The sequence below is a fragment of the Boleophthalmus pectinirostris genome, unplaced genomic scaffold (genome assembly GCF_026225935.1).
Source record: "Boleophthalmus pectinirostris isolate CB_2022bp ecotype Guang Dong unplaced genomic scaffold, ASM2622593v1 HiC_scaffold_6, whole genome shotgun sequence".
NCBI lineage: Eukaryota > Metazoa > Chordata > Actinopteri > Gobiiformes > Gobiidae > Boleophthalmus > Boleophthalmus pectinirostris.
The window spans coordinates 26,008,764-26,033,314 of record NW_026571447.1 but is presented as its reverse complement, the minus strand read 5'-3'; the positions used below and the strand labels follow the sequence as shown (position 1 = coordinate 26,033,314).

At 37.4% G+C, this 24,551-nt stretch overlaps 1 protein-coding gene across 4 annotated transcripts in view; it reads right to left on the bottom strand.

Annotated features, from left to right (window-relative positions):
• Positions 1–11,278: 11,278 nt before the first annotated feature.
• Positions 11,279–24,551, bottom strand: part of nbeal2 (neurobeachin-like 2) — a 37,930-nt gene continuing 24,657 nt past the window's right edge. For all 4 annotated transcript variants that reach the window (XM_055163325.1, XM_055163326.1, XM_055163328.1 and 1 more), the window contains 24 exons: positions 23,793–23,942; positions 23,231–23,388; positions 23,021–23,145; positions 22,816–22,933; positions 22,347–22,504; positions 22,135–22,268; positions 21,890–21,997; positions 21,685–21,780; positions 21,480–21,604; positions 20,972–21,112; positions 20,759–20,889; positions 20,543–20,652; positions 20,342–20,459; positions 18,691–18,788; positions 18,487–18,600; positions 17,856–17,939; positions 17,666–17,775; positions 17,231–17,403; positions 16,387–16,481; positions 15,626–15,742; positions 14,423–14,584; positions 13,857–14,005; positions 13,341–13,476; positions 11,279–12,280 (listed from right to left, as the gene is read on the bottom strand). In XM_055163325.1, the coding sequence (XP_055019300.1) occupies positions 12,179–12,280; positions 13,341–13,476; positions 13,857–14,005; positions 14,423–14,584; positions 15,626–15,742; positions 16,387–16,481; positions 17,231–17,403; positions 17,666–17,775; positions 17,856–17,939; positions 18,487–18,600; positions 18,691–18,788; positions 20,342–20,459; positions 20,543–20,652; positions 20,759–20,889; positions 20,972–21,112; positions 21,480–21,604; positions 21,685–21,780; positions 21,890–21,997; positions 22,135–22,268; positions 22,347–22,504; positions 22,816–22,933; positions 23,021–23,145; positions 23,231–23,388; positions 23,793–23,942 (3,012 nt within the window). In that variant the 3' untranslated portion in view covers positions 11,279–12,178. The remainder of the gene's footprint in view (positions 12,281–13,340; positions 13,477–13,856; positions 14,006–14,422; positions 14,585–15,625; positions 15,743–16,386; positions 16,482–17,230; positions 17,404–17,665; positions 17,776–17,855; positions 17,940–18,486; positions 18,601–18,690; positions 18,789–20,341; positions 20,460–20,542; positions 20,653–20,758; positions 20,890–20,971; positions 21,113–21,479; positions 21,605–21,684; positions 21,781–21,889; positions 21,998–22,134; positions 22,269–22,346; positions 22,505–22,815; positions 22,934–23,020; positions 23,146–23,230; positions 23,389–23,792; positions 23,943–24,551) is intronic.

The window sequence follows — 24,551 nt, the reverse complement described above, 5'->3', positions numbered from 1 at the left end:
ATTGTAAAATGAAACACGCACAAGTGCAGAACGAATATTGTATATTTCTTTGGAAGTACGGACATCACAATATCAAATTTTTGTTTAATGATTACTGTAAGAAGAAATATCAACATATATGAACATATGGACATAATATGAAAAAAACAACTGTGAAATCTTAAAAGTCCTCTTATAGGATATATAACTATTCCTCAATTTGTGACTAACTGAGCAATCTTACTTTCTTCATGACTGATTTAATTGTGTGACAGTGACATAATCAGACACACGGTGCTTTACATTGAAGTACTTTCTGGTGTAAAATTGAATTTATTGGATTTTAAATGGTGACAAAGGAATTCATTTCTCTTCTTACCATTTTGACGGACTGAATAATCAAAATTATTGATTAACTTTAGGCTTCTCTATTTAAAAAAATCACACTGCAAATCTCTGTTTCTCTTGTTTCTATGACTTTTACAGTTACTAATTTTGTATGTCTTTAAATATGATATGATATTATTAACAGTATATTACACACATCTAGTCACAAATCAGGTAAAACACGTTTGGAGAGGGTTCAGTAAGGTTATATTATAATTGCTCACCCTGTGGACACGCTTGGCACTTTGTATCTTCTTTCCCACATTTCACTGCGACTCCGTATCCGGCAGGACACAGACTGCAACACTGACCCGATTCAGTGAATTCACCACTGGCACAGGCATCTCCAAGAGCAACCTACAGTAAAAACATTGTGCGTTTAGATAAACAGGCAGGCTTAAGCATAGGCATTACATGACATTTCATTTAGCCGCTCAAATAGACCAGAAACAGGGCTGCTTTTGGGAGGGACAGTGATAGGAAGGAAATTACACATAACCGGAGAACAGGGCCCAACCAAACCTCTTTATCAGTGTATCTGCCTGGTCGCTCACCCCTAAAAAGTCTCGGGTCTTACTATCTGAGAGTAAGTACTGGAGAGTTATAAGGGATATATGAGACATTCCTACAGGCTTGTGCAGTGGGGCTGGGTCCTGACAGGAGTGGCTGGCTTTAATCAGCTGGCTTTGGCCCAGTGGAAAGTATCAAGACAGAATTTAAGGGGGCAAACGAAAACACAGGAAGAGGCTATAGCTGAAAAAAATAAAACAAAATTACAGTTGTTTGGGTTTTAATTTAATTCATAATTATTACAAAAATAAAAATACGCACCAGTGTTGTCACAATCAAAATTCAAACTTAAGGAAAATGCTTCATACTGTTTTGATACCACAATTGTTGATGAAATGTAATGTAAATTTCAACAAGAAAATTTAGTTTTTTTTTATATTACCACATGGTCTTAAACTTTTACATTAAATGTTACAGTATTTAATTGATTTAGTGTCAGTAATATGGGGAAAATACCTTAATAGCTTTAGAATGGACTGAATCTATGTTAGAACTATAGTATATGACACATAATATTAAAGAAACTACAATTATTACGTTTTTAAGATTATTTTCTACTGCTCAAAAGTTATGATATCAGATTTTTTGAGTTTTTAGATTTTAAAGTTTATCAGAGTAGGAGGCATTTTGTTTAATATCAAAATGTGGTTTAAAATGTCAGTATTGTGACAACACTACTCTTGATAGACCTGAATGACAATAAGAGTGTGAAAGAAGCAAGTGTGTGTAAAACAAGAGGGGGAAGAAAAGGGAAGGGTCTACAGGAGGTAAATGCAGCCCGGGGCGAGGGTGTCAGTTAGCCAGGGCTGCCCAGCATGAGAGCGTGTGTTTGGGTGAGAGGGCCCTTTGAAGTCCCCCTAACCCTGCAGGTGTGTCTGTGGAGGTCACTATTTCAATAAGGCCCCTCCTTCCTTCTCCAGAGCACGAATTAACGGTATTTTAACCATGCACACGTTTACAAGGCACTGGCCCGCTTTGCCCTGGGCCTGACAAGAGCAAACAGATGTCTAACATCTCACCTACAGCAAAGGGCGAAAGTAACAGCTCAAAAGCCTCAATGATGTCTCTCTCTCTTTGTTAGGGTTTATTGACCCAACACCAGTTACTAATACTTGTCTTTTTGTTGTGAGCGAGAATCAATATTTATCAATGTAAATATTCTAAAATTGATGTCAAAGCCCCAAATTGTAGTAAATTGTAGTTAGGTTACCAAATTAACCTTTCATTCTGTCAAACTTCTAACAAAATGTGTTTTCTTTTATGCTGATCATGTAAGACAACTCTTTAATTTCCATTAGAAATACAGTAAATATGTAAAAAAAATGATCAAACCAATAGAATAATATATATATTTTATCAACATGGATGTATGAAACCATTCCCTAATATGATACCAGTATTAGCGCCAGTATATCACTCATACCCACTCTCAGTCTATATACTCTTTGTCTCTCTGACTTCCTGGTAACATGTGGGGGCCTGTATTATAGGGGCTCAAAGACAAACCCACCACCAGCGTGCTTTCACATGTGTCTTGGTTTGTTTTAGTCCTGATGTAGTACTCCTGGTTGGTCCTGTTCTAATCCTGGTCTAGTTCCGAGTCTCATTTTGGTGTGTGGTGTGTGAGAGCAGGATTAAACACTGAAAATGTCTCACCTTTGAAACTGGACAAGCTCGATGCCAAAAACAACACCAACTTTTATTGCCCTGAGCTGAGACTGGTGGTATCTCAACATCAAAGAGATAGGGGCTGCAAGGTTTAAACTACTCCATTATATCTTTCCTCATCGCATAACACACACAGATCTACTCCATTTAACATGCCACTGCTTACAAGCTTATTTAACAGCCTGTAATCTGTGTGGTTATGGATTGTGGCGCTAACTTGGCCCAGAGCACTAACTCCACCACTTAGAGTACAATAAAAGATTTAGACCAAATACCTTAAACCAGCACTTTGTAACATTTAGGGTAGATGGTTTGCTACCTGCTTGTCTCCAGAGAGATGTATTTAATTTGCCTAGAATGTTCCAGAATATGGCATTAAACTTGTCTATTTTTATGTAGTCAATTATGCTTTTAGTGCTCAACAGTACCTTGGAAAATATGAGCACAGTTGTTTCTCCACAGATCAGACCTGTTTGTCTCCAAAGAAATAAATAAGTTTAATACCATTATCTGCAAACCAACATGAACTAGCATCATGGTCCACCTCAAGAAAAGTTTCATACTGCATCTTTCATGGGAGCATAGCAGCAAAAAGATCTAAGTGGGGAAATTATTGTGCAATTTGGTGATATAAACTATTTAAAATATGACGTTTGATCATCTAAGTATCGGTGATAAGCATTACATCAGACTGTTCATAACCCAGGGGCAAAAGTCTCAGAAAGGTAGAGCTGCAGTTGCTTTTTTCAATTAAGGTAAGAAGCTGGTGCTGGCCATGAAACGATTCCCCAATGAGAACAGAGGGACCACCGAGGAGCGCGGCTTTCAGTGCGGCTCTCAACTCCACGGCTGTCGGGACCACTCAGTCAACACGGCTCTTTACGCGCGCACACAAACACACAGAAGTGACTGGATGCCTGAGACATTTTCAGATCTTTTGAAGTGGCCACATTTGAAGCGTATCGGCTGGGATTTCCACAGTTAATCTAATCTGCGTGGAAATACACACACAAAAGGATGCTCTCTCAACTTGGTGACCTGTAAGCCGTCACAGTGCGCCCGCCAATCGACTTTTTTTTTTTTTACCAGGGAAAGCTGTCTCCAGGAACATCCTAACTCCTCTGATTACAGTCTTTAAAATACAAGAGGCATGAGGAACTAATTAAAGGAGATGGTCCTCTACACTGTACTTTCCACGGAGAATGCTCAAACAACCGTGTTAACAGGGAAATATTTAAATTAACCCTCATCAAGCATACTTTGGTAATTTTTTTCAAAGCTTTACTATTATCTACTTAAGTTGGTTGTTAAGCAGTCTACTGGAAAGTCACATGACACACCACAAAGTAGGAGAAAATGATGATAATTGCTCGGCTCCGGATGTCCAGGCCCTACTAAAACACTGAATGTTACTAATCCGCATTATCGCCAGGAATCCCCATAAACAAACAAGGTGTACAGTAAAAAAAAAAAAAATGTTATCAAAATACTTTAAGCAAACAGAAGTTCCGTGACTCCCACCAGCGTGTTGGGGCAGGACCACAAAGCCCAAAGGCGAGATGAGTGTCAAATTATTGTCCTGTGCGTCTTCTGTTCACGATGATATCCTTTAAATACCATGTTACCACAAGTCAGTGAAGTTATAATTTACTGTATGGATTTATGTCCATAATCCCTGTCTAATGCGCATAAAAGCCCCAAACATCCCCCATGAAAGAAAAATGTGGAAGGAATGGCTGGATTTTTGAAGAATGATCCTTTAAGTTCAGACAAAGTAAAACGCATGAGCTTTACGCACAAGTAGAAAGTAGAAAGTAATGGCACAAAAGCTCTTTAAACGGAACAAGTTCAAAGTAGCGGCGCCAGATTCTTATAAACACGTATGGGAAAATGTAGTGCAATGAAATCACTTACTTTTAGAAGTAGTAGCGCGCAGACAACCAACGCACTCATGTCTGAAGTTTTCCAGATCGTCATCGCAAGACTATTTGTTGCTTTGTTCCGTGGTTTAACGAAAAAGCACGTAAAAGGTTTCCCACTGTACACTGAAACGTGTAAAAAAAATGTCATAAAAGATCCCACGCTCTCAATAGAAAGCTCATAGTCGAAGTGTCGCCTTTACGCACAGGAAAAACTTGCACTAAATCCTGAAGGAGGAAGACGATCGATGATTTTTTTTGTTTTTAATGTTTTTAATCGCTCTCAGTGTCTCCTCGCCTGTGGTTTAGCGACACATGAAGAAGAAGTCCCAAAATCCCCAAAAGAAAAGTCTCCCGAGCCGATTCTCCTCCCATTGCTGCGCTTTGAAAAGACGCGCTCTGATTGGCTGCATCTCTGAGACGTGCTGCTGGGGCAATAAAAGTCAAATAGCGATACTTAACTCAATGCACTGAATCACATACTTTGACACTCACAGCACAATAGATACAGGATGTGCCCAGATAACTAACAGGATATGTTGATTACTGAAACTTCTTGAGAAAAACTTTAATTCTCCAACTATTTAGAACTGATTTTAGAGACTCCTGCATGCATTTGTCTGTACAGATAATGCTTGAATATTTTTTAATGCAGCATAGTATTTGTAAATAAAAATACCAGTTGCAAACCATTATATTTTTAACTAATATAATCCTTAATGCTTCTGTAACTTTTTTTCTGTTGTTCTGTTTAGTATAACATAAGGTTTATTGGGTTTAGGTTAGGTTTAGGCCTAAATGATATCACAAGAGAGCACCTTAATGATATTTCTTTTCTATTTAGAACTTTTTTGTTGGAGGAAACACCACCTTCTGATATTGCTTTGCTAGAATGTTCCACAGTAAGGGATTAAACTGGTGTATTTTCATTCATTCAGTTGCATTTATTTTAAATTGCTAAAAAATTATATGCTTGTCTCCATAGAAATAGAGAAGATTAATACCTGCAGTTTAAAACATTCCTGGTATCTTCATGGAGCCAGTACCCTCCTCCAGAAAAGTTCCATACTATACCTTTAACTGACCTACTACAGTAGTGAGTAGTGATGTGGCATTAGTTAGGCTGATTATCTGCTCATCTCATGTGTGGAGTAGGTGTCCTGAACGCACCGTATTGGGGCCGTAAATGTGACCAAAGACATGAAAGTCACACTTTTATGTAGCTGCTCAGGTTGTTATCAGTCACAAAGGAGGCACAGCAGAATCAAACAAGGAGCTCGTAAAGCTACATGTTTGATCTTAGCAATTCAAAAGATTAGAAAACCAACGCAGGTTAAATGACATAGCTTGTAAATTCTGCTGAATGCATGGCAGGGGGCCCCCAGGACTTCAGAGGCAAACAAATGGGGAGATGTTTCAGACTTGGAGCTACTTGCACTTCAAAGGCCCAGAGGGAGGAGAGCAGACAGGAGAGGATGTGCCGTCTCTGCTAAATCACACATGGACGTCTTCTTCTGTGATCCAGGCAGGGCATCAGGGCTATTTATGTGCACTTAAAAGAGCATGTAGGGCTCACATGTCACTACAAATATGAAGTATGCTCAGTTTTCCATCACAATATTTACAAAATGTCTACAGGTATTTCTTATGTTTTTTTAAGTTATTGGCAATGCAGTTAAACAGCTTGTGACATTTTTCAAACTCATATATTTGAGTTTTGTGGGAGGTAGGAAAAACTGACACTTTTACAGGGAGCATTTAGGAAATATTAGAACAAACACATCCTTAAAGCTTTTTTGTTCTAGTGGGAAAAAAACTGTAAAATGTTTTTATAGTGGCCATGGAAGTACATAAGTCATTTCTGAAATGCTATTTTCAGTAGCATGCAAAGTGAACTGTAGTAACTGTGGTAGTTGACACATGGTAGAAGAATATACAGCTGTAGTGCCATAATTCATTGGACTTTGCCTACAATAGATTCAATAGTAGTAACAATATGTGCAAGTTTTAAATTATATTATTAATTTTTCTTCTTGACAAATCACCAGACCATGTTTTGTAGTAATTTGAAGTGTCTCACACTTTTATATTGTACTGAGAGTACATTGTTATCAATATTAATTTTATTCATACAGCAAATTATGAAAGTATCAGTTGAGCAGTGTACAGTTTTGTTTTTTATCAGGTAATAGTGAGTTTTTATATTAACTTCATGAAGAAGTAGGGAGGTAACAATATCCAAATCTCACAGTACAATATTTATTGCGATATTTTGGAGAGGCTAATATAATTGTAGATAGGACACCTTTTTGCGTTTAAATACCCTGACAAGATTTTGGTGTGAATTATTACTGTCATAATCCCAAGAATTCAAGTAAAAGACATATTACTTCATGTTGTCTGTGCTGAAATTGATCATGGGATATGTAGTTCCTGATGTTTATTAGGTATTGTTACTATAAAACAATGCATTTAAACGAAGGATTTTGTAATTCGATATATTGTGACGCCTCACGATATTATTGTGAGACATTTGATGATACGATATGATACAGTATTTCGGTTATTGTTGCATCCCTATGAAGAATATATTTTGAATATATATATATAGTAAGAATATATTGCATGAGTCCTTCCCTTTAGTTTGGTCATTTAGAGAAATCCTCAAAGCCCTCCACATGACCAGGAGAGCAGGCTGCAGTCTTTCACGGAGCCTAGTGAGTTGTTGTGGCTTTTTGCAGGTACAGCTTCAACAACAGAGTGGAATTGCCTGAAATGACCCCTGTGAGCCCCTGTAGGCTTCCCTCAGGTCACACAGAGTCGAGCTGTAACTGAGAGAGAGGTGTGGACCCCTCCCACCATTGTGAGTCCACCAGAGGCACTGTGCTCCACTTCCTCTCCGCTCTGTGCCAGGTTTCTGTTGACTTACGCTGGTATGGATAAAACAATTAACTGCAATTGTGGGTTGCTATGGGAGCGGTCCTGATGGATTAGTTAGTAATAATATTAATAATTGCTTATTCTTTGTCTACTTATGTATTTGTGTATTTTTTTTTTAATCATAATATCTTTTTTTTTAAAGTTTTGTTATTCTTAAACTAAACCAAAAAAATAATGCATTTTCAACCTATTTTCTATGTATAATTGCAAACAACCTTCTTCCTCGCATGATTTCCTGTCTTAAAACATGTCATCTGTAATCTTGCCTGGTAATATTTTATGTTAACACTCTAAGTTAATATTCTGTATGACCTCTTATATTGATTAGTATTTAAAAAAAAATCTGATACTAAATAAAGTATCAAAAGTAAATACTCATTTGAGCAAGATTTAACACAAAAAAAAATCACATAAATAGGACAAAATCGTACTTTTCCTCCACAGTTTTAGAATGATCTTGAGCTTTAAAATAACTAGTTTATGACCACATGTTAACATAAATTGTAATAATATTTAGTGTGACCCATTGTTTATTGTGCTATAAAGTATGAAATCAAGTTTGGAATTGAGCTGAATAAAAAAAGGTTTGTGTTTGGCCGGTGCCTTGTTCAGTGTGCTTTATGGCCCCTCCTCCTCTGGATTGTGCTTGGAGGTGTTTATGAGCGGTCGACAGGATGTTCTGCCCACCAGGACATCAAAGTCTCCTCTCTTCCTCACTCGTGACCTTTTCAACCTCAATAGAGTTAACATCACAGACCCATGCAACAGCCGGATTACAGTAGAGCTGCAGAGGCCAGAACCTGGGACCACTTTCATCACATATGTGGAGCCCACCGCCCACAGCACAGGAGGGGCATCTGTGCAGGGATAGACACTAGACAGATTTTAATATCAGAATGATTATTATTTCAGACCATTACCAAAGTGATTAACAATTTAAAACTAAAACTGATGATAATGATGATGATCATTTGAATGCGTAAAAGTCTTCAAGATGTTGTGTGTAACAGGAAGCTGAAACCCCAGGATAATAAAATTGCTCATGTTTTCCTGTCACATGCAATAAAAGTATTTAGTGTAAACATACGTGACAGTCAAAGACATGGTAATAATTCACAATAACTTTAATTCATTTGAATAAAAAATTAACAAAGACTTAATTCATGGTGTTTATTAAAGATCCTATATTACAAAAAAATGATTTTTGTGAGCTTTAAGCCATATTGTCATCAAAAATATACACAGCGTTGTGTTTTGTATCATTCACGCATGTTTAGTAACCCTTTATGATTAGTCTGTTTAGATCTCCAAAACTGAAAACGCTCTGTTCTACCTCGTGATTTCATAAACTGTTTTCAAATGAGTTATGTTTTACTTTTTAGTTCAATAGAGATGGGCAATTCCAGGGCTGAAATCATCCAAATGATTCTGGTGAGGGTGTATAGAGTTAAAAACACAGTAGAGCACTTCTTGTATTATCACATGACATCACAAGGTGGAACAGAGTGTTTTCTGTTTGAGAGAAGAACTCAGCCTAAATATGCAGGGTTTGTGTGTTAAACATGTGTGAATGAAACAAAATACAACACACAGGTATGTTTCTGATGAGGAAACAACATTATAACATAGATCAGAAAATAGCTCTAGAATATAGGCCCTTCAAGAATGGACTTAAATTAATTACGTAATCAATTTGGAGGTTAGCCTAAATGAATTAAGCCTAAATCATAAAGTGCAGGTATAGTAAAGTAGTAGTGACTACAATTATATACAAGTGGCTATGATTACATTTCATAATAGCTACACATTAATCAGTCAGTCATTCATGACATCACAACAGGGAACAGCATTTTGAACTTCGGAGATGCAGACACAATAATAATAAATAGCACATTATAACATGTCTGACAGCTCACAAGAGTCATTTTTGTGTAATATAGGACCACTGATATAAGTGTTAACCTACCAAATATATACAACTGAAATAAATGACTGTATTAAAAATATATATATTATTATTTATTTATTTATTTATTTTACAGATTCAGGTGTTGAGGATTTCTTTACAGTAATGTATAGAATTATTCAGCTTGTGTCTGCACATTCAAAAGTCAAATAGTATATAAAAGAGCCAGGAAGAGGTTGAGTTACTGTGATAGCGGTACAATGTCCTATAAACATGCACATATTTGGTCATGTCAGCTACAAATTGTGGTCAGATTTTATTTTATGCTCCCCGAAACACAACCAGCTCATTTGTCAGAACTGTATCCCTGCAAGAACTGGGAATCACTTTGTAACAAACCTCACTGAAATCCAGTTTTATTGTGTTTACATGTGAGGCAATCCGTGACGTTTGTGTGCGTGGATGTTATGGCTATGGGACACTGTTAAATGCAGCTATTGTTTCTGTGTCGTGATGACGCTGCAAAACAACCACTTTGTTCCAACCACAGTAAAAGCAGCGAACAGGAAATGAATTCCACTGAGAGTCCTCACCACTCACATGTCTCCAGTCATCAAGACTTCAGATGTTTTCAGCACTCTGGAAACCACCAGTGTACCAGAATAACTGCACCACTATTTAACATGTGTTCCCTGCTTTTGTGTATTTAAGCAAGACATATTATGCTTTTTGGGGAATATTTAGTACTAAACTATAATGTTATTTCAGCATTATTGGCATTAACATTCAAGCTTTCATTTGGAAACAACAAAATTGTCCACTCGGCACTAAAAGATGTTTTAATATTTCATTTGCAGCCATAAAGCCATAAAGGACATTGTAACTTCAAATGGTGTTTTCTAAAAATGCGTTTATACATACGGATCACCCCTTAAAGTAGTACACACCAAAATGTCCACTTAAAGTATCACACACCAAAATGTACAGTCTTGTACTTAACAAGATTTTCACAAAACACACAGAAGGATTTCTATATCAAATTTTCACTTTGATATATTCAAGCTTTAACTCAAAACAATTAGGCAAAATTTTTATTTTTAGGCAAATTTTCAGTCAGATCTAGTTTACTTACTAATACTAAATAAAATCCCTTCTATGTTTTTTTTTTTTTTTATATATTTCCTATTCACCCGCAACAGCTCGTTTATTTATTGTAAACTGCAGTATTGATCTATAACGGCTTGATAGAAACAGGTTTATTGAAATTCTGTTCAAAACTGCACAACTGATGGTGTCATTTCAAGCAGCAGATTTTCACTCATGTGTTTTTATTGTTGAAAATTGCTGTGACATTTTTTAAACCTGCATGTATGACCCAGAGTCTGATTTATTTATTTTTTACTAATTCCAAGTAATTACAGAGCAGTGGGTGGGGATAGGGGGTAGGTGAAAGCTGGAATTTTCTGAGGACTAAAGTGTTGAACAAAATACATCTCTCAGTATTGATGAAGGGACACCATCATAACTCCTAGCTCATATTATATGTCCCCTTTAATAATTTCAGACTTCAGCATAAAGTGTAGCAGCATAAAACTATGGTAAATTCAGTGCTAAGACATGAGAAAATATAAAATATTTTTTATGTTGAAAGTTCCTCATTTTTATTATTAGGTCCATAAATTTGAAACATTTTTGTTGTGTAGCAAACTCAAGTAAACTATTGTACCAGTGTGTTGAACAATGCTAACATTTTTTTAACCCTAGTGAAAAAAAAAAATCTTATCGTCTCATTTGAGCTGACAGAGAAGGCACCGAACACTGTGCCAGTTTTTGTTTTATGTAGATATGGCCTTTTATTTCCAGAGTAATTTGCATCTTTAACTATTTCAAGGCAAATTGAGGCGAAAGGTGAAATCGGACACTTAGTGATTTATTGTATTCAGTGTTTTTACATGGCTCAAACTTGACAGAAGAAAGGCACTTACCGAATAATAAATGTTTTAAAAGAGTAAAACAGTAGCAACATTACACAAGGGCTTATGTAAGTAAGGCAACGTAAGGTCTCCACAATCATAATTCAGAAGTGAATATAAACGCATACATTCACATATTTGAGCATTAAAGCTGCAGTATGTAACTTTTCTGATGGAGGATGTGCCTTGTGTCTGTGGAGACAGTTTCACATTGCACAATAAAGTGATAAATGTATCGATCTAGTATTTATTGAGTTACAGGTGTTTTTATTACATTCTTACTAGAGAACGCCTCTCCACAGATCTGGCATGTAACTAAGCCTGGTCACCTGTTTGTCTCCATGGAGATAGACAGGTTTAATCTCATACTGAGGAATATCTCTTTGTAAACAAGTAATTAGCAGAGGCTCCACCAGAAAAGTTACACAGAGCATCTTTAAAGCGTGTTCTGCTTTCACTGTAACAGTTAAACATCTCTTAACAGCATCATTGGAAAAATAGACACTATGGTACTGCCGCGCACTTTTCTTCAAGTTTCCAGGAGAGTAATATGTTCAACAAAGTGCCATTAGCAGACAATCGGAGCATAAAATGAAGGCCAGGAGTGTGCAGTTCCGCTTTGTGTTGAACGCATGAGTCAATGTCTGACATACGACACTTTGTAAATAAGTCCATCTTCTTTCATAACAGTCTCTCTTTGGAATGACGCTGGTTAAAAACAGAATAATCAATAATAAAAGTGCTCAGTGTTTAGGTGCTGATTCCCCGGCTTGTCCAGTCCACGAGAAGAATCAGTATTTTAACATTTTTTCCCCTTTTGTCCCATTTTGTGTCTCTCATTTGCTTTCAGAGGGATTGTATTCGGTCTCTCCTGCAGACACTTGAGAGATGCGACGAGTGGAGCCCCAGAGGCGGCGCGAGAACTGTCCCGAGCGAACCTGAGAGGAAAAACAAAACACTTGTAAATCCTCGCTGCAGGGCTCATACGGACATGTTAGACCAAAGACTCGTTATTCATGGGTTTCAGTTGCAGTTTTTTTTTTATTTTGAGCCCTTTATTTAAACCATGGTTGATGCTAGTAGGGCTGCACGATTTTGGATTTTTTGAATTTTTGCATGTCTTGTGATTGAGATTAAATTTGCGATATGGTTTAAAAGTAGCATTGTGATTAGAGTGCAACATTGTAAACAACTCCGAGCATTCACATTTGAGGGACTGTAATATGAACTGATAAATAAACTAATAAACTAATCCCATGCATTTCAGAACATGTTTGTAAAGGTCTAAACTACAGGTACAACAAGATTCTTCTATAAAAAACATGATATTTAGTTTTTTGCAGAGGATTATTTAAATAACTGCAGTGTTTACTATTTAATAATTTGGCCAACTCAACATTCTGAAACTTGAGATACTGCAAAAAATATTGGTATATTCATTTTTGTAAGTATGGCCCAAACTTAACCTCTGCCTCAATATTAAAGAAGAGCAGACTGTTGTAATGTCACCTACCTATTTGAATGTTAAAAACAGGTTTCTTTAAGTAGTTAGCATACAACCACCCCTCCTCCACCCTCCACCCACCCTCACAAACCCACAGTACTGACCCGTTTCCCACAGAACTCCACTTCTCACCTCCTCTGATAAAATAATTACAACATACCTACACTAAAATATACTAAAAACTAATAAGATCATTTTTTCTGAACTCAATAATTTTCTTATTATGTTTATATACTGTATGGTGTTTTTTAGGAGTGATATATATTCAATTTTAAAATGTGTTTGTTTAATTAGCATCATATTACCCTTCCTGCACTCACGCACAAACCCACAGTTACTGCAGTACTCCCATACGTCAATATTATGAAAAAATTATATATTCATATTTCCAGGAGCAATACAATGACTTTCAATTGTGTTTTTCTTCTTTCTTAGCATACAATAAGCACCCCTCCAAACACTGCCCTGTTCCCGCAGTGCCCCAAGTTTCTCACCTCCTCGGGCTTCCCCGCCCCCACCACAATCAGCTTGCCGTCCTCCAGCCCCACCAGGATGTGACTGCACTCTTTGGTGACAGACACACTTCTCACGGGGACCTTCAAGGCCAAGGGGCCGATTGCAGCCCCCAGACTGAGAGACAGAGACAAAGAGGAAAGCTTTAACATACAGAAGACGTGGCAAAATGCGGATCATTTTATGTGTAGAGAATTAGGAGCACTTGTTAAGGCTACACTTGTATATATAGGTATAAAGGTGCAAATAGTAATATTCTATTGTAATATATTTTGGCTCTTTTATGACATATAGGTGACTACTTTCTCATCTCAATAAATTATTTGTTAACCATCGCAGCCAGTGAGGTAAAAACTTCAAACCTTGTTGTTGGTCAAAATTGCAAATTTACTTCACGTTACTTCATTTCTCTTGCTTCTATTACTTCAACTATGCTGCCCAAAATCTCTTGTCCATTTAGAACAAATTGTCTTTTTGCAACAACATATTGTACGTGCCTGTGTAGATGTCTGATGTGGAGGTTTCCCTCGACAGTGCCCAGTATGATGTATTCATTCATCAGGTGCAAGGCAGTGACTTGTTCCTCTATGGGAAGTGAGGCCAAAAGACAGCCATTGACTGAATAAACATGGACCGAGTATTTGCCCTGTAGAAACAAAGAGAAACAGAAATGTATTCATGTTTTTTTATTGAAGAGAGACTGGATTGAAAATGACTGACATGTAATAGACATCTGGATATAGTCATGGCCAAGCAGTTCACAGAATAATATTAATATAGTGAATGTTTAAAACTGACAATGTGTATTTTAGATTAGATATTTTTCTGGTGGGGTCTGGCATTAATCATATCTATTAATTTATTTTTAAATTGGTAAAGAAAAATCAGTAACTTGGCCTGGTGACATCACCTATTATTCTGTATGCAGAAGTTTAACTCCATACATATTCTTGTACATATACATAAGCTTATATATGTTTAAAATGATATGCAAGATCTGGTTTATCCAATGAGCTTACTATGTCCAAATAAACATAAACATTTGATCCCAGTGATGTTGTACCTTTCTGTAGGAGCACTCTTCCACTGAAGTCTGCACTACGATGTGGCCCTCCATCCCGACTTGCAGCTCAGAGATGTGGGCAGGAACATGACTGTCGCTGGGGGGTCGGAGCGTCCGCAAGAACTGACCCCTCCGGACGCTGTGCACGATCACTGTCCCATCCTGAAAAAGTAAAGTTTAGGCTTTACTTTTTCCAAAATCCAAATAAAGTAGTGCACATGCTTAACTAACTTGTTTAATAAGTACTATAAATACATGTAAATTGATTGATTTCTGAAGACACATTGTGGTGCCTTTTAAATTTTTCATTTATTTGTTTTTTAAATTTAAGATAATTGCGTTATTGGTCATTAGTTGCCTGATACCTCTCCCTCTTTTTACTCTGCCCACTCTTGATCTCCATAGTTACAGCAGTGGTACTGGCAGTAAAACCAAGAGTAAGTGGTACTTTTTTGTATAATAGTATCAACAAGAGGTAACAGACTTAGGTCATTTCCTCTTTCACTATCAGCGAATTCTAAAAGCTTTCTTTCTTGTTCTACAACACTGTAATAAATGTGTTCAGATAAAGTTAAAAATCTAGAAGTAACTGTCACTGTTCTTAACCTCAGTTTCTTCTTTTATTAGAAACTTGTGTCGGACATTTTTCCTGAGAAGTCTCTGGTATTTGCATGAACCACATCTGTTTCATACTTATTAGGAGTTTCCTGTAGCTGCTCTATATTAAACATTCAAGTCAGTTATTATATTATTGTATTATTGTATTAGACCAACAGAGTTTTTTGCCAACTTTCAGATGACACGTTTATAGAGAATATTAACAGTAGGACCCAGAACCTCTCTGAGGAAGACCGCTAGTGAGCAGTCAAAACTGTCAGATATGAAAACAAACTAAACCTTGATCTGAAAAAATCTATTGCAATAAATTGACAATAGGGCTGTGTCAATATAGAACAAATTATTTGGGTGATAATTGAAATCCTTATTAACTGAACATTTTTTGTGGTTGAAATCCTGTCAAACGTGGAGAGGAAGAAGAGACTTATAATTTGTTTATTAATGTTTTTTTTTTTTTTTTTTTTTTTTTCTGCCCTTATCCAATGGAGCACTAAATACAATCACGATGATGCAGAGCTTGGAGTGAGAATATAAACATCCCAATGCTGCTGCCACATGCTATATTATTTACTAACAGTGTCTGACCTTTGACCCAGAGACGGCCATGTCGAGTTCAGTGCTGATGGCCACACAGGTGACCTCCTGATCGTGTCCACAGAGCACCTGCACAGGACGAGGGGAGAGGCCGGAGGAAAACCCACCCTGATAAAAAAAAAGAGAAAGAGGTTTTAAATAGATGTTTTAGAGCATATAACAGTATATAAATAATTTAAGTACATTCCTGTATGCAAGTATAAGAATAAATATGATTTATTATAGAGATTTCATATAATGGAGTAATAACCTTTCTTATGCAACAGGCCTAATTTTTCGAGTAATTCTATTTTGGTGCTGTAGCTAGAGCATTCACTGCCAGCTCATCTTAGCCTGCATCATCAGAGGTATAATACTCCCTACAATGGAAGCATAGCCAGGCAGGACTGGACTGGATAAGCCTAGAATGGGCAACACTCAGAATAAACTTCTCCTGCGTTAGAACTCCAACGTCATGCCTCTTCTCTTCAGCTCTTGGGCTACTTCAATATATCCTTCAACATTAATTATGGCTCAGATTTATATTGTGCTTTATAAGTTTCTCAAAAAACTCCAGCAACAGGCATAATCAGTGCTGATAGACACAGCTGCCATTCTGCACCTGTAGCCTCTGCAACCACCACCAATCATAAAAGAGCTCTGCCCAAAGACACAATAACAGTGTGTGGCACTGGTGTCGAGGATCATATTTACAGCCTGCTCCTCTGTTCTAGTGTTGTGTGGAGTATATATGCTGATGGAGCTGATCTGACCTGCTGCTGGACCTGCCACACAATACAGGAAGTGTCCCTCGAGCCGGAGATGAGGTAGATGCCACACAGATCCAGAGCCAGACAGGTCACCACATCTGGATGAAATAAGACATACAAATAAAATAAATAGCATAAAAATAAGCAGAGGAAATAAAATAACCAAAACTATCTCTTGTCTTGATTTGGGTAGCTTAGAGCTTTGAGAGGCATAGACTAATAAATAAAGTTAGTAGATCAATATCTTTTTTTGTGTGGTAGGATATTATTAATCACAGCAGCCCTTTTTTGTTGTTTCTAGACAAATTTGACTGGTTTCAATTCTTTATTTCACATCTTTAAAGGGCTCATATTACACTACTTTCTGATCTATGTTACAATGTTGTTTCCTCATCCAAAACAGACCTCGAGTTGTGTTGTGTTACATTTACACATGCAGATTTAGGCTGAGTTCTTCTCTCAAGCAGAAAACACTTTGTTCCTCTTTTGATGTCATGTGATAATACAGGAAGTACTCCACTGTATTTTTAAACTCCATGCACTTTCACTAGAATCACCTGGATAATTTCAGCACTGGAATTGCCTGTCTCTACTGAACTAAAGGTAAAACATAGGTGTTAACTTGAAAACTACCACTACATGAATCATAAGATGGAACAGGTTATTTTGAGCTTTGCAGATGTAGACAGACTAATAATAAAGGATTACACAAACATGGTGAAAGAAACAAAAGACAAATGTTATTGTGGAGTTGTGGAGAATGTTTTAAAGCTCATGAGAATACATTTAGAGTAATATAGGACCTGTAAAGCAACATATGGACATGTGCTCCCATCAGTGTTCTCACCGATGTGGCGGCAGATGCGTCCCACCAGCTTGCCCTTCCCGAGCTGTGTGACGCGAAGGCTGCAGTCCCAGTGTCCTCCACTGAACAGGAGACGCCCGTCATTAGACACCACCAGCACCTGTGTGTTTATGTCCACCCCGGGAGCAAAGGGCCCTGATAAGAAGCGCTGCATCCTGTATACAACACAGTATGGTTTAATGTGAGGGGCTAGATAAAGATGATGCAAGTCATGTTTAAGCGCATTTGTGCATTTTTGTGTAGTACTATTCCTATCTCATCTCCTATACGTTTTCCTTTTTATAAATTCTTTTGCATATTTTGCCATTCTTTTTACTTTCATTATTATTTTTAATGCTAGTCTATTGATTTTAACAAGTAAACAGCCTTTTTCACACAAGATACAGACCACACTATTAAATTAAGTCTTTGACTCACTTGGGATTATTGATGGTTGGGTCCTTGGTAAATGTAAAATAGTTGGCGATGTTTTTGTCAAATGGGAGCCAGCTATGTGTCCCGATCAAACCATTGGCGCTTACAGTCACCTACAAAGAACATATCCAGATATGACTTAAGATTTAGGTGCTTAAGGTGTTAAGGAATTTGTATTTAGTTTTGTACTCACCAGCGTGTAACCCTGGATGATGAACGAGTGATTTTGATTCTTTGGTACAACAGCATGGACCAAGGCGTGCCCATCACTCACAACCTAAAAACACAGTCAGGTTAAAGGGGAATTATGTAACTTCTCTGGTAGAGGGTTCACTGTCTGCTTGTGTTCTTGGAGATGTTATTGTTTTGGTTGGAATGTTCCACAGTATGACATTTAACTTATGCATCTCCATGGCAACAAGCAGGTGATGCCAAGCATGTTTTTAGGCCCTTTTTAGTACTTATTTTTTAGCAATAAAATCAATTGCAATTGAATAAATGCAAGTTAACTTTAATGCCATATTGTGGAACCAAGCAAAGTAAAAATAACATTTCCACAGAGACAAACAGGTGGTAGACCAAAAAAGTTACATGGTGCAACTTTAAGGACATTAACTGGGAAGTTCATTTCATACAAAAATATGCTGAATCCAAACAGCTTATTAGGACACATCAAAAACAACTGATGACCCTGCTCTAAAGCCAACAGGAAGCCGGCCATCTTGGTTCATAGTTGTCAAGATCTAGTTGTATATTTTACTTGTAGAGTTAACATTAACACATTATGCATCAACTGTAATAGTGTAAATATTATGTTGCTTTACCTCAACAAACGGCCTGAGTTTATCGAGCTGCTCAAAGATGTTTGGAGGTAGAGTCTCCAGACGGACCTGCCGTCGAGCTGCGTTCTCTGCTGACATTCGGGGAGGGTGTGGCTCCTATAAACACAATATTTTGAAACAATTTTAGATTTTAAAGGACTATTTGAACTAAAAAGATACATTTTAAAATAGTTTGGGCCACTGTACTTTGAGTAGCTGACAGGGAGTTTGTCCAAAGTTGCTGATTATTCCCTCTAATGCTTTGCGTTCTGTTTCATTGGCAATAGCATCCAAATCCACGGCACCTGTAAATAAAAGGGATATCAGGAATGACTAGAGTTCTGATTTGATCTGGTTTTGAGTTAGTACAACAGGGTTAGATTTTATAGGGGTGTCAAATTATCGCGTTAATTGCGATTAATTAATTACAGTCATAACGCGTTATGTTTTTTAATCGCGTTAATCTCATTTTTAATCTCTAACTTTACTGTTTCTGTATGCGAGTTGCTTTATTATTAAACCAGTTTTTATGTGTTGTTGGGACAACAGCACACACACACACACAAAAAACACATTTATACATTTTATTTCGGTAATTTCACTCATTGTCGGAAACCCACACAAAACGCGCGCAGTAAGAGCGATGTAAACGTCATGTTAACGCTGGTGGCGTCAGTCGCACAATGGACGAGGTGGAAGAGCCAGTGGAACAGAGTCAGCAGTGCACAGGTAAAAACGCATTCGTGTCTTGGAAATTATTCTCCCGACGTGAAATATAAAAGAAAATAACAAATATAAAATCACCTACAACTTAAATGTCACTGGTGAAAACAACCTGCATAGACTCATGATGTCTGCACTACTGTCCTATAGTGACCTTCCACATGAGGAGACACGCACACAAACACACACAAACACAAATACACACAAACACAAACACACACCTTCATCATCGTCATTAACCTGAGAACGCGCGGACCACGTTTCTTTCCGTAGACACTGCGTGGACACCGACGTGCTGCCGTGAGCCGCGTGTGGACCGTGTTTTCTCGCTACGCTGCGTAAACCGCGCTTCCTCCTGTGCGCCTCTAATCCAGAACTAACACCAAGACTAAAACCAGGACTAATCCAGTCCAGGACTAAACCAGGTCTAAACCAGAACTAAAACCAGAACTAAAACCAGGTCTAAACCAGGACTAAACCAGGACTAAACCAGAACTAACACCAGGACTAAAACCAGGACTAAACTAGGACTAAAGTAGGACTAAAGCAGGTCTAAACCAGGTCTAAACCAGGACTAAAACCAGGACTAAAACCAGTGATCTCATATATAAAGCATTTCTCTGTCAATAATATTTTTAACATGGTTAAGGAAAGACTGGACTTTTTATTGTCTTTAAGTAGACAAAAGTTATTATGTTCAGATTTCCTCGTCTTTGCCACTTTACAGCAAACAGTTTCTTATTCATGGAGACTTGGGCTCAACAGCCAAATTGGAGAGATTTGTTGAACAATAAATGACTTTATAAAGTCACTTTTTTTTGTTCTATATCAGTCTTTTGATCTGCCACAATAATGTAATAATGAATTTAAATGAAAATACCTCAAATTGAAGGCTTTTCTCAGCAATTTTTAGGTGAGATTAAAATGAGATTAATTAGATTAATGAATTAGGTTAATTTTAGGTTTTTCAAGATAATCCAACCTGAATTCGGAAATTTTAAAATGGGGTTAATGCAATTTCCCCACCCTACTGTAAGTCCATAAAGTAAAATAACCTAAACTAGAACAAGTGAAAACTAAAAATAATTTCAATGAATCTAGTACGTATTTTTGCAGTGTGCCACAGTTTGCTTACCCTCATATGTGCAATAGTAGAAAACATTGAGTGCCTCCACAGCCTCTTGTCCTCTCTGCTTAAAACCAAAGATGAGATCAATCCACTCGTGCAGGTGACTGGACACATACTCAGACTCCTGCACAGTTAAACAATGTGTTAAGTACAGAACAAAAAGTATGACTCTACTACAGTATTTAAACAGTATCTGGCACCACTGACCAGAGCTTTCCTGTGTTTCCTGATGAAGTCCTCTCGAGATGAGGCCCATCGAGGCAGCAGCACGTCGTTCACTGGCTCCTGGGAAATCTGCAACTTTCCCAAGTCAAAACCTACAACACATTCCGTCAGTTTAGTCAACTTAAGACATATCAGATACCCACAATGCAAACTGCCTATGTTAAATAAAAAAATAAGTTACAAGATCAACGTTCTAACCATTCATGTTTTGCAGAAATTCTGGGAAGTAAAAGAACTCCGGGATGAGCTCTTTGACATCGACTGGACTCTCCATTCGGGTTTGCCACGCTGCTGCGACTGAGTGAAACTGACGGTCTGCACAGTCAAACCTGTAGTGACACAAAGCAGATATTTAAATACGTTCAAGAGAAGACGTTATAAAGCATTAAACTCTGTATAACCAGGCCTTACTTGCCACTCTGCAGCTGGATGTGCAGTGTGGTGAAGGGCTCCATACGGATCATGTAGTGCATGACTCCAGCAGCATTAGAATAGTGTGTGCCATAGTGGAACTTGTCCACAGTGCCAGTGGGGTCTTCAAAGCTTTCATATCTATAAGAATACAAGAGAACACAACTCTAAATTTAAAGAGATTTCACAAAACTATAATGCACCTTTTCAAATGCTGAAAAAGTTTAGTCATACAGTAAATGAAATTCATATCAAAAGATTCAGTTTTGCCAACTGGACAAAGTATTTAGAGTGAATATGTTTTGCCACTCATCCAATTACCTTCTTCAGGTCTGATTGATAAGGATCTGATCTGACAAGGAACAGGCTTAAATAAGGATCTGGCCGGTTGACAAGAACCCAACCTGGACAACTGAGGCATTGCACATATATACTGCTGTTCACGTAAATCTTTCAAAAGAGCAGTGATGTGTAACTTGCATAGACAGATATTCAAAGCTCCACTTACTTTTCTCTAACATCTTGTGCATGGCGCGGGTTGACGACACCAATGGGTTTGGACAGGTCTCTGAAAACGGACGGATCATCAAGATCCAGAATCGGAGAGGTATAGTCACACAGGACCCAAGGAAACTAAAAATGAGAAAACTGTGGTTTTAATAGTATATTATTTGTGAAAATATCAAGGAGGATAAAGAGGAAAGAATACATACCACTGGATACTGGGATAAGTCATTGTATGTCCGCCCTGCTATTGTGTTCAACTGCATCAGATATTCAAAGTTGGAGATTTCTCTGCACACCCATTTCTGAAGACATACACATTTGATTATTAAAATATACACTATATAAGTCAAAGAAAAGGTAAAATAAAAATATTTTATCATAGAAAACACAATACACTAAATAAACAACTACCTGTGTAAGACCAGACGCCTTTAGCAATTCCTGTGGTGAACGGGAGCCAAAATAAAACAAATTTGGAGGCCTCAAACCCAAAATCCTTGAGTAGACTTTGTTTCGAACCTAAAATATAATGCAAAATAAAGTTAGGAATGCTATTTTGAGTGTTCTGAATGTTATTAAAATATGTTAGTCATTATGTAATGATAGTAATTATGTATATAATCATATTATGTATAATATAATTATAATAGCTTTACCTTTTTTCTGAAGTTGATGAAGTAATGAGATTGATCAATAAAAAACAGCTCTAGTGCAGATCTTCTTAAATTGTAGCGCCTCAAATGAACTTCTCTGAGATGTGTCAATGACCTCTTGAAATCAAAGCCAATTCCTATAAAACAGTCTCTTTATCAGTGCATTCAAATTGAACATTAATCAAAATATGAGTAATATTTTAATGTGTTCCTACCCTCCTCTGTCTCCTCTTTGTCACCGCTGCCGTCATAAAAATAAATGTGGTGCGTAGTGACCTCCAGACGACCTGGGACCACGGCCACGATGGTGATGAGTTCACAGTCTTCAGATAAAACAAGTTTCTCTTTCTGGCTCTCATCTTCTCCTTCCCCCCTGCAGGCACCAGACAGTAATGTAACTAAGCACACGTATTAATCTAGCTCAACCTAAGCATCGTACAGTATAATTATCTACTGTGGAAAGGTGCACTATGTAACTTCTATGATTGGGGGCTGTGACTGTCCCACAGTTTGGCATTAAATTTAGCTCTCTGTATGGAAACACAGGAATTAGGAAATCTTTTTAGCAAATAGAATATAACAACTATACGGAGCACTTAAAGTCATGCTGTGGAACACTTCAGGCAAAGCAATAACATCTTCAAGGAAGTTACATTATTAGTATTTGAGGTTTTAAATACTCACTTCTTATCTAAAAACATAAGGTCTTCTTCTCCCAGTTGGTCATCCTCCATATCACTCACTTTTGCTTCTTTTGCAACAGCCAGTGGGAGAGGCTCAGAGTTACGGGGGCTTTCAGCTCCTAAATTGCATCAAAAACAACATTTATACATATCTATTTTTAAGCTTGTCTAGTTCAAAATTTTAAAAAAGCTAATAGTTTGCTGACCCATATTGTCTCTGAGTGCACTGGCTTCGCTGTGGCCATCATAGTTATAATTGGGCACGAGTTTAAGTCGCATCTTTGAGTATGTTTCTGCATTGGATAGTTTCCATTTTACTGGTGGTTGAACTCTGGAGATAGAAAGTAAACAACCATTCATTCACAATATGCATGAAACATGTTATAAAGAGTTTACAGCAGTGAATGTTGATTTACTTCTTAGCCCATGCTCCTCTCTCACTGGTGAGCAGTCTGCGCAGGGCCCTCCAGTGCTGCCATACCACCCCCTGCTGGCTGGAGTGCTGCTTCTGACAGCTGTGGTATCGCACATTCTCACTCTTCACACGCTTCACAAACGGCTCCACAATGGCTTCCTGATTTTACACAGAGTAAATACTTTAATGAAATGTCAGAAAATGCTGTGGAAAATCAATGACAATTCTTGGCATAAGTAAGTCCAAAATTGTTATACTGGTGGCATTAAGGTAATCTTCAGTTTTTTACACAATATATTCTTCTTAACACAGCCTTTCAGGTCAAAACCACGCACTAACTCTTTCCATTTTGCATTATGTAAATTATTTTTTTTTTATCCTTAATATTTTGCTTTTTATTAATCATTACTGTTCCTTCCATACACATGTTTGCACCAAAAAAATGAAGCACATTCATAGTAACTGGTAATAGGGATAAAGGTTTTTTTAAAATATGTAAAACAGTGTTATTTGACAAGACACATTATAAAAGTTTTTGAAAAGTTTAAAAACAAATTCTTTACATGAAACTTGGCCTTGCTATCTGATCGGTCCTTATCTCGTCTGAAGGCTGTGCTCATGAGATCGTCGAAACAGGAGTTCCAGAAGTTGGACATGATGTCATGGCAACGGCCGAAAGTGTCCAGCTCGTACTGCTCTTTGGTTGGCTGCACCTGGAAAAATAGACAAAAATAGGATTCAAAATTCAGTTTACAGAGCACATTTTTAAGACTGCTCTACTGAAACTCAAGAATGTAGCTAAAAGACAAATGTTCAAAAGAGAATATAAATATATACATCGTCTGCATGCTTTCAGTGACTGCGTAATCATCACCTGTGTTTTTACAGCTCTATGGAAGCCAAAGTTATGCTAATGTATTTGAGATGCGTATATAAAATTAGCCTAAACAAATGTGATTTATTGCACTGAACTGTCACACAGGGAAATGATAAAGGGTTTTCAAGCTCGAGTGGAGGGAGTCTGTTTGTTAAAGAGTGTTATACATGTCATGACTAAAGTATACAAAGTTTATGATACAGTTTTGGAATGTTTTATACCACTATTATGTTTTGCTTTTTAATATTCTTTACACATGATTTATGTTGTGTTGTTTAATGGCTTTACTATTTTGTGCATTATTCATTCACTTCCTGTACTCCATGGAAAGTCACTGCTGGGCGGAAGTGAGGCTGCCAATCTATGACATCAGCCCCTTCAACCACCACTGACCACTCACACACCTAACTCATACATAGGAAAAGTGTATGCTTATGGCAAGCCT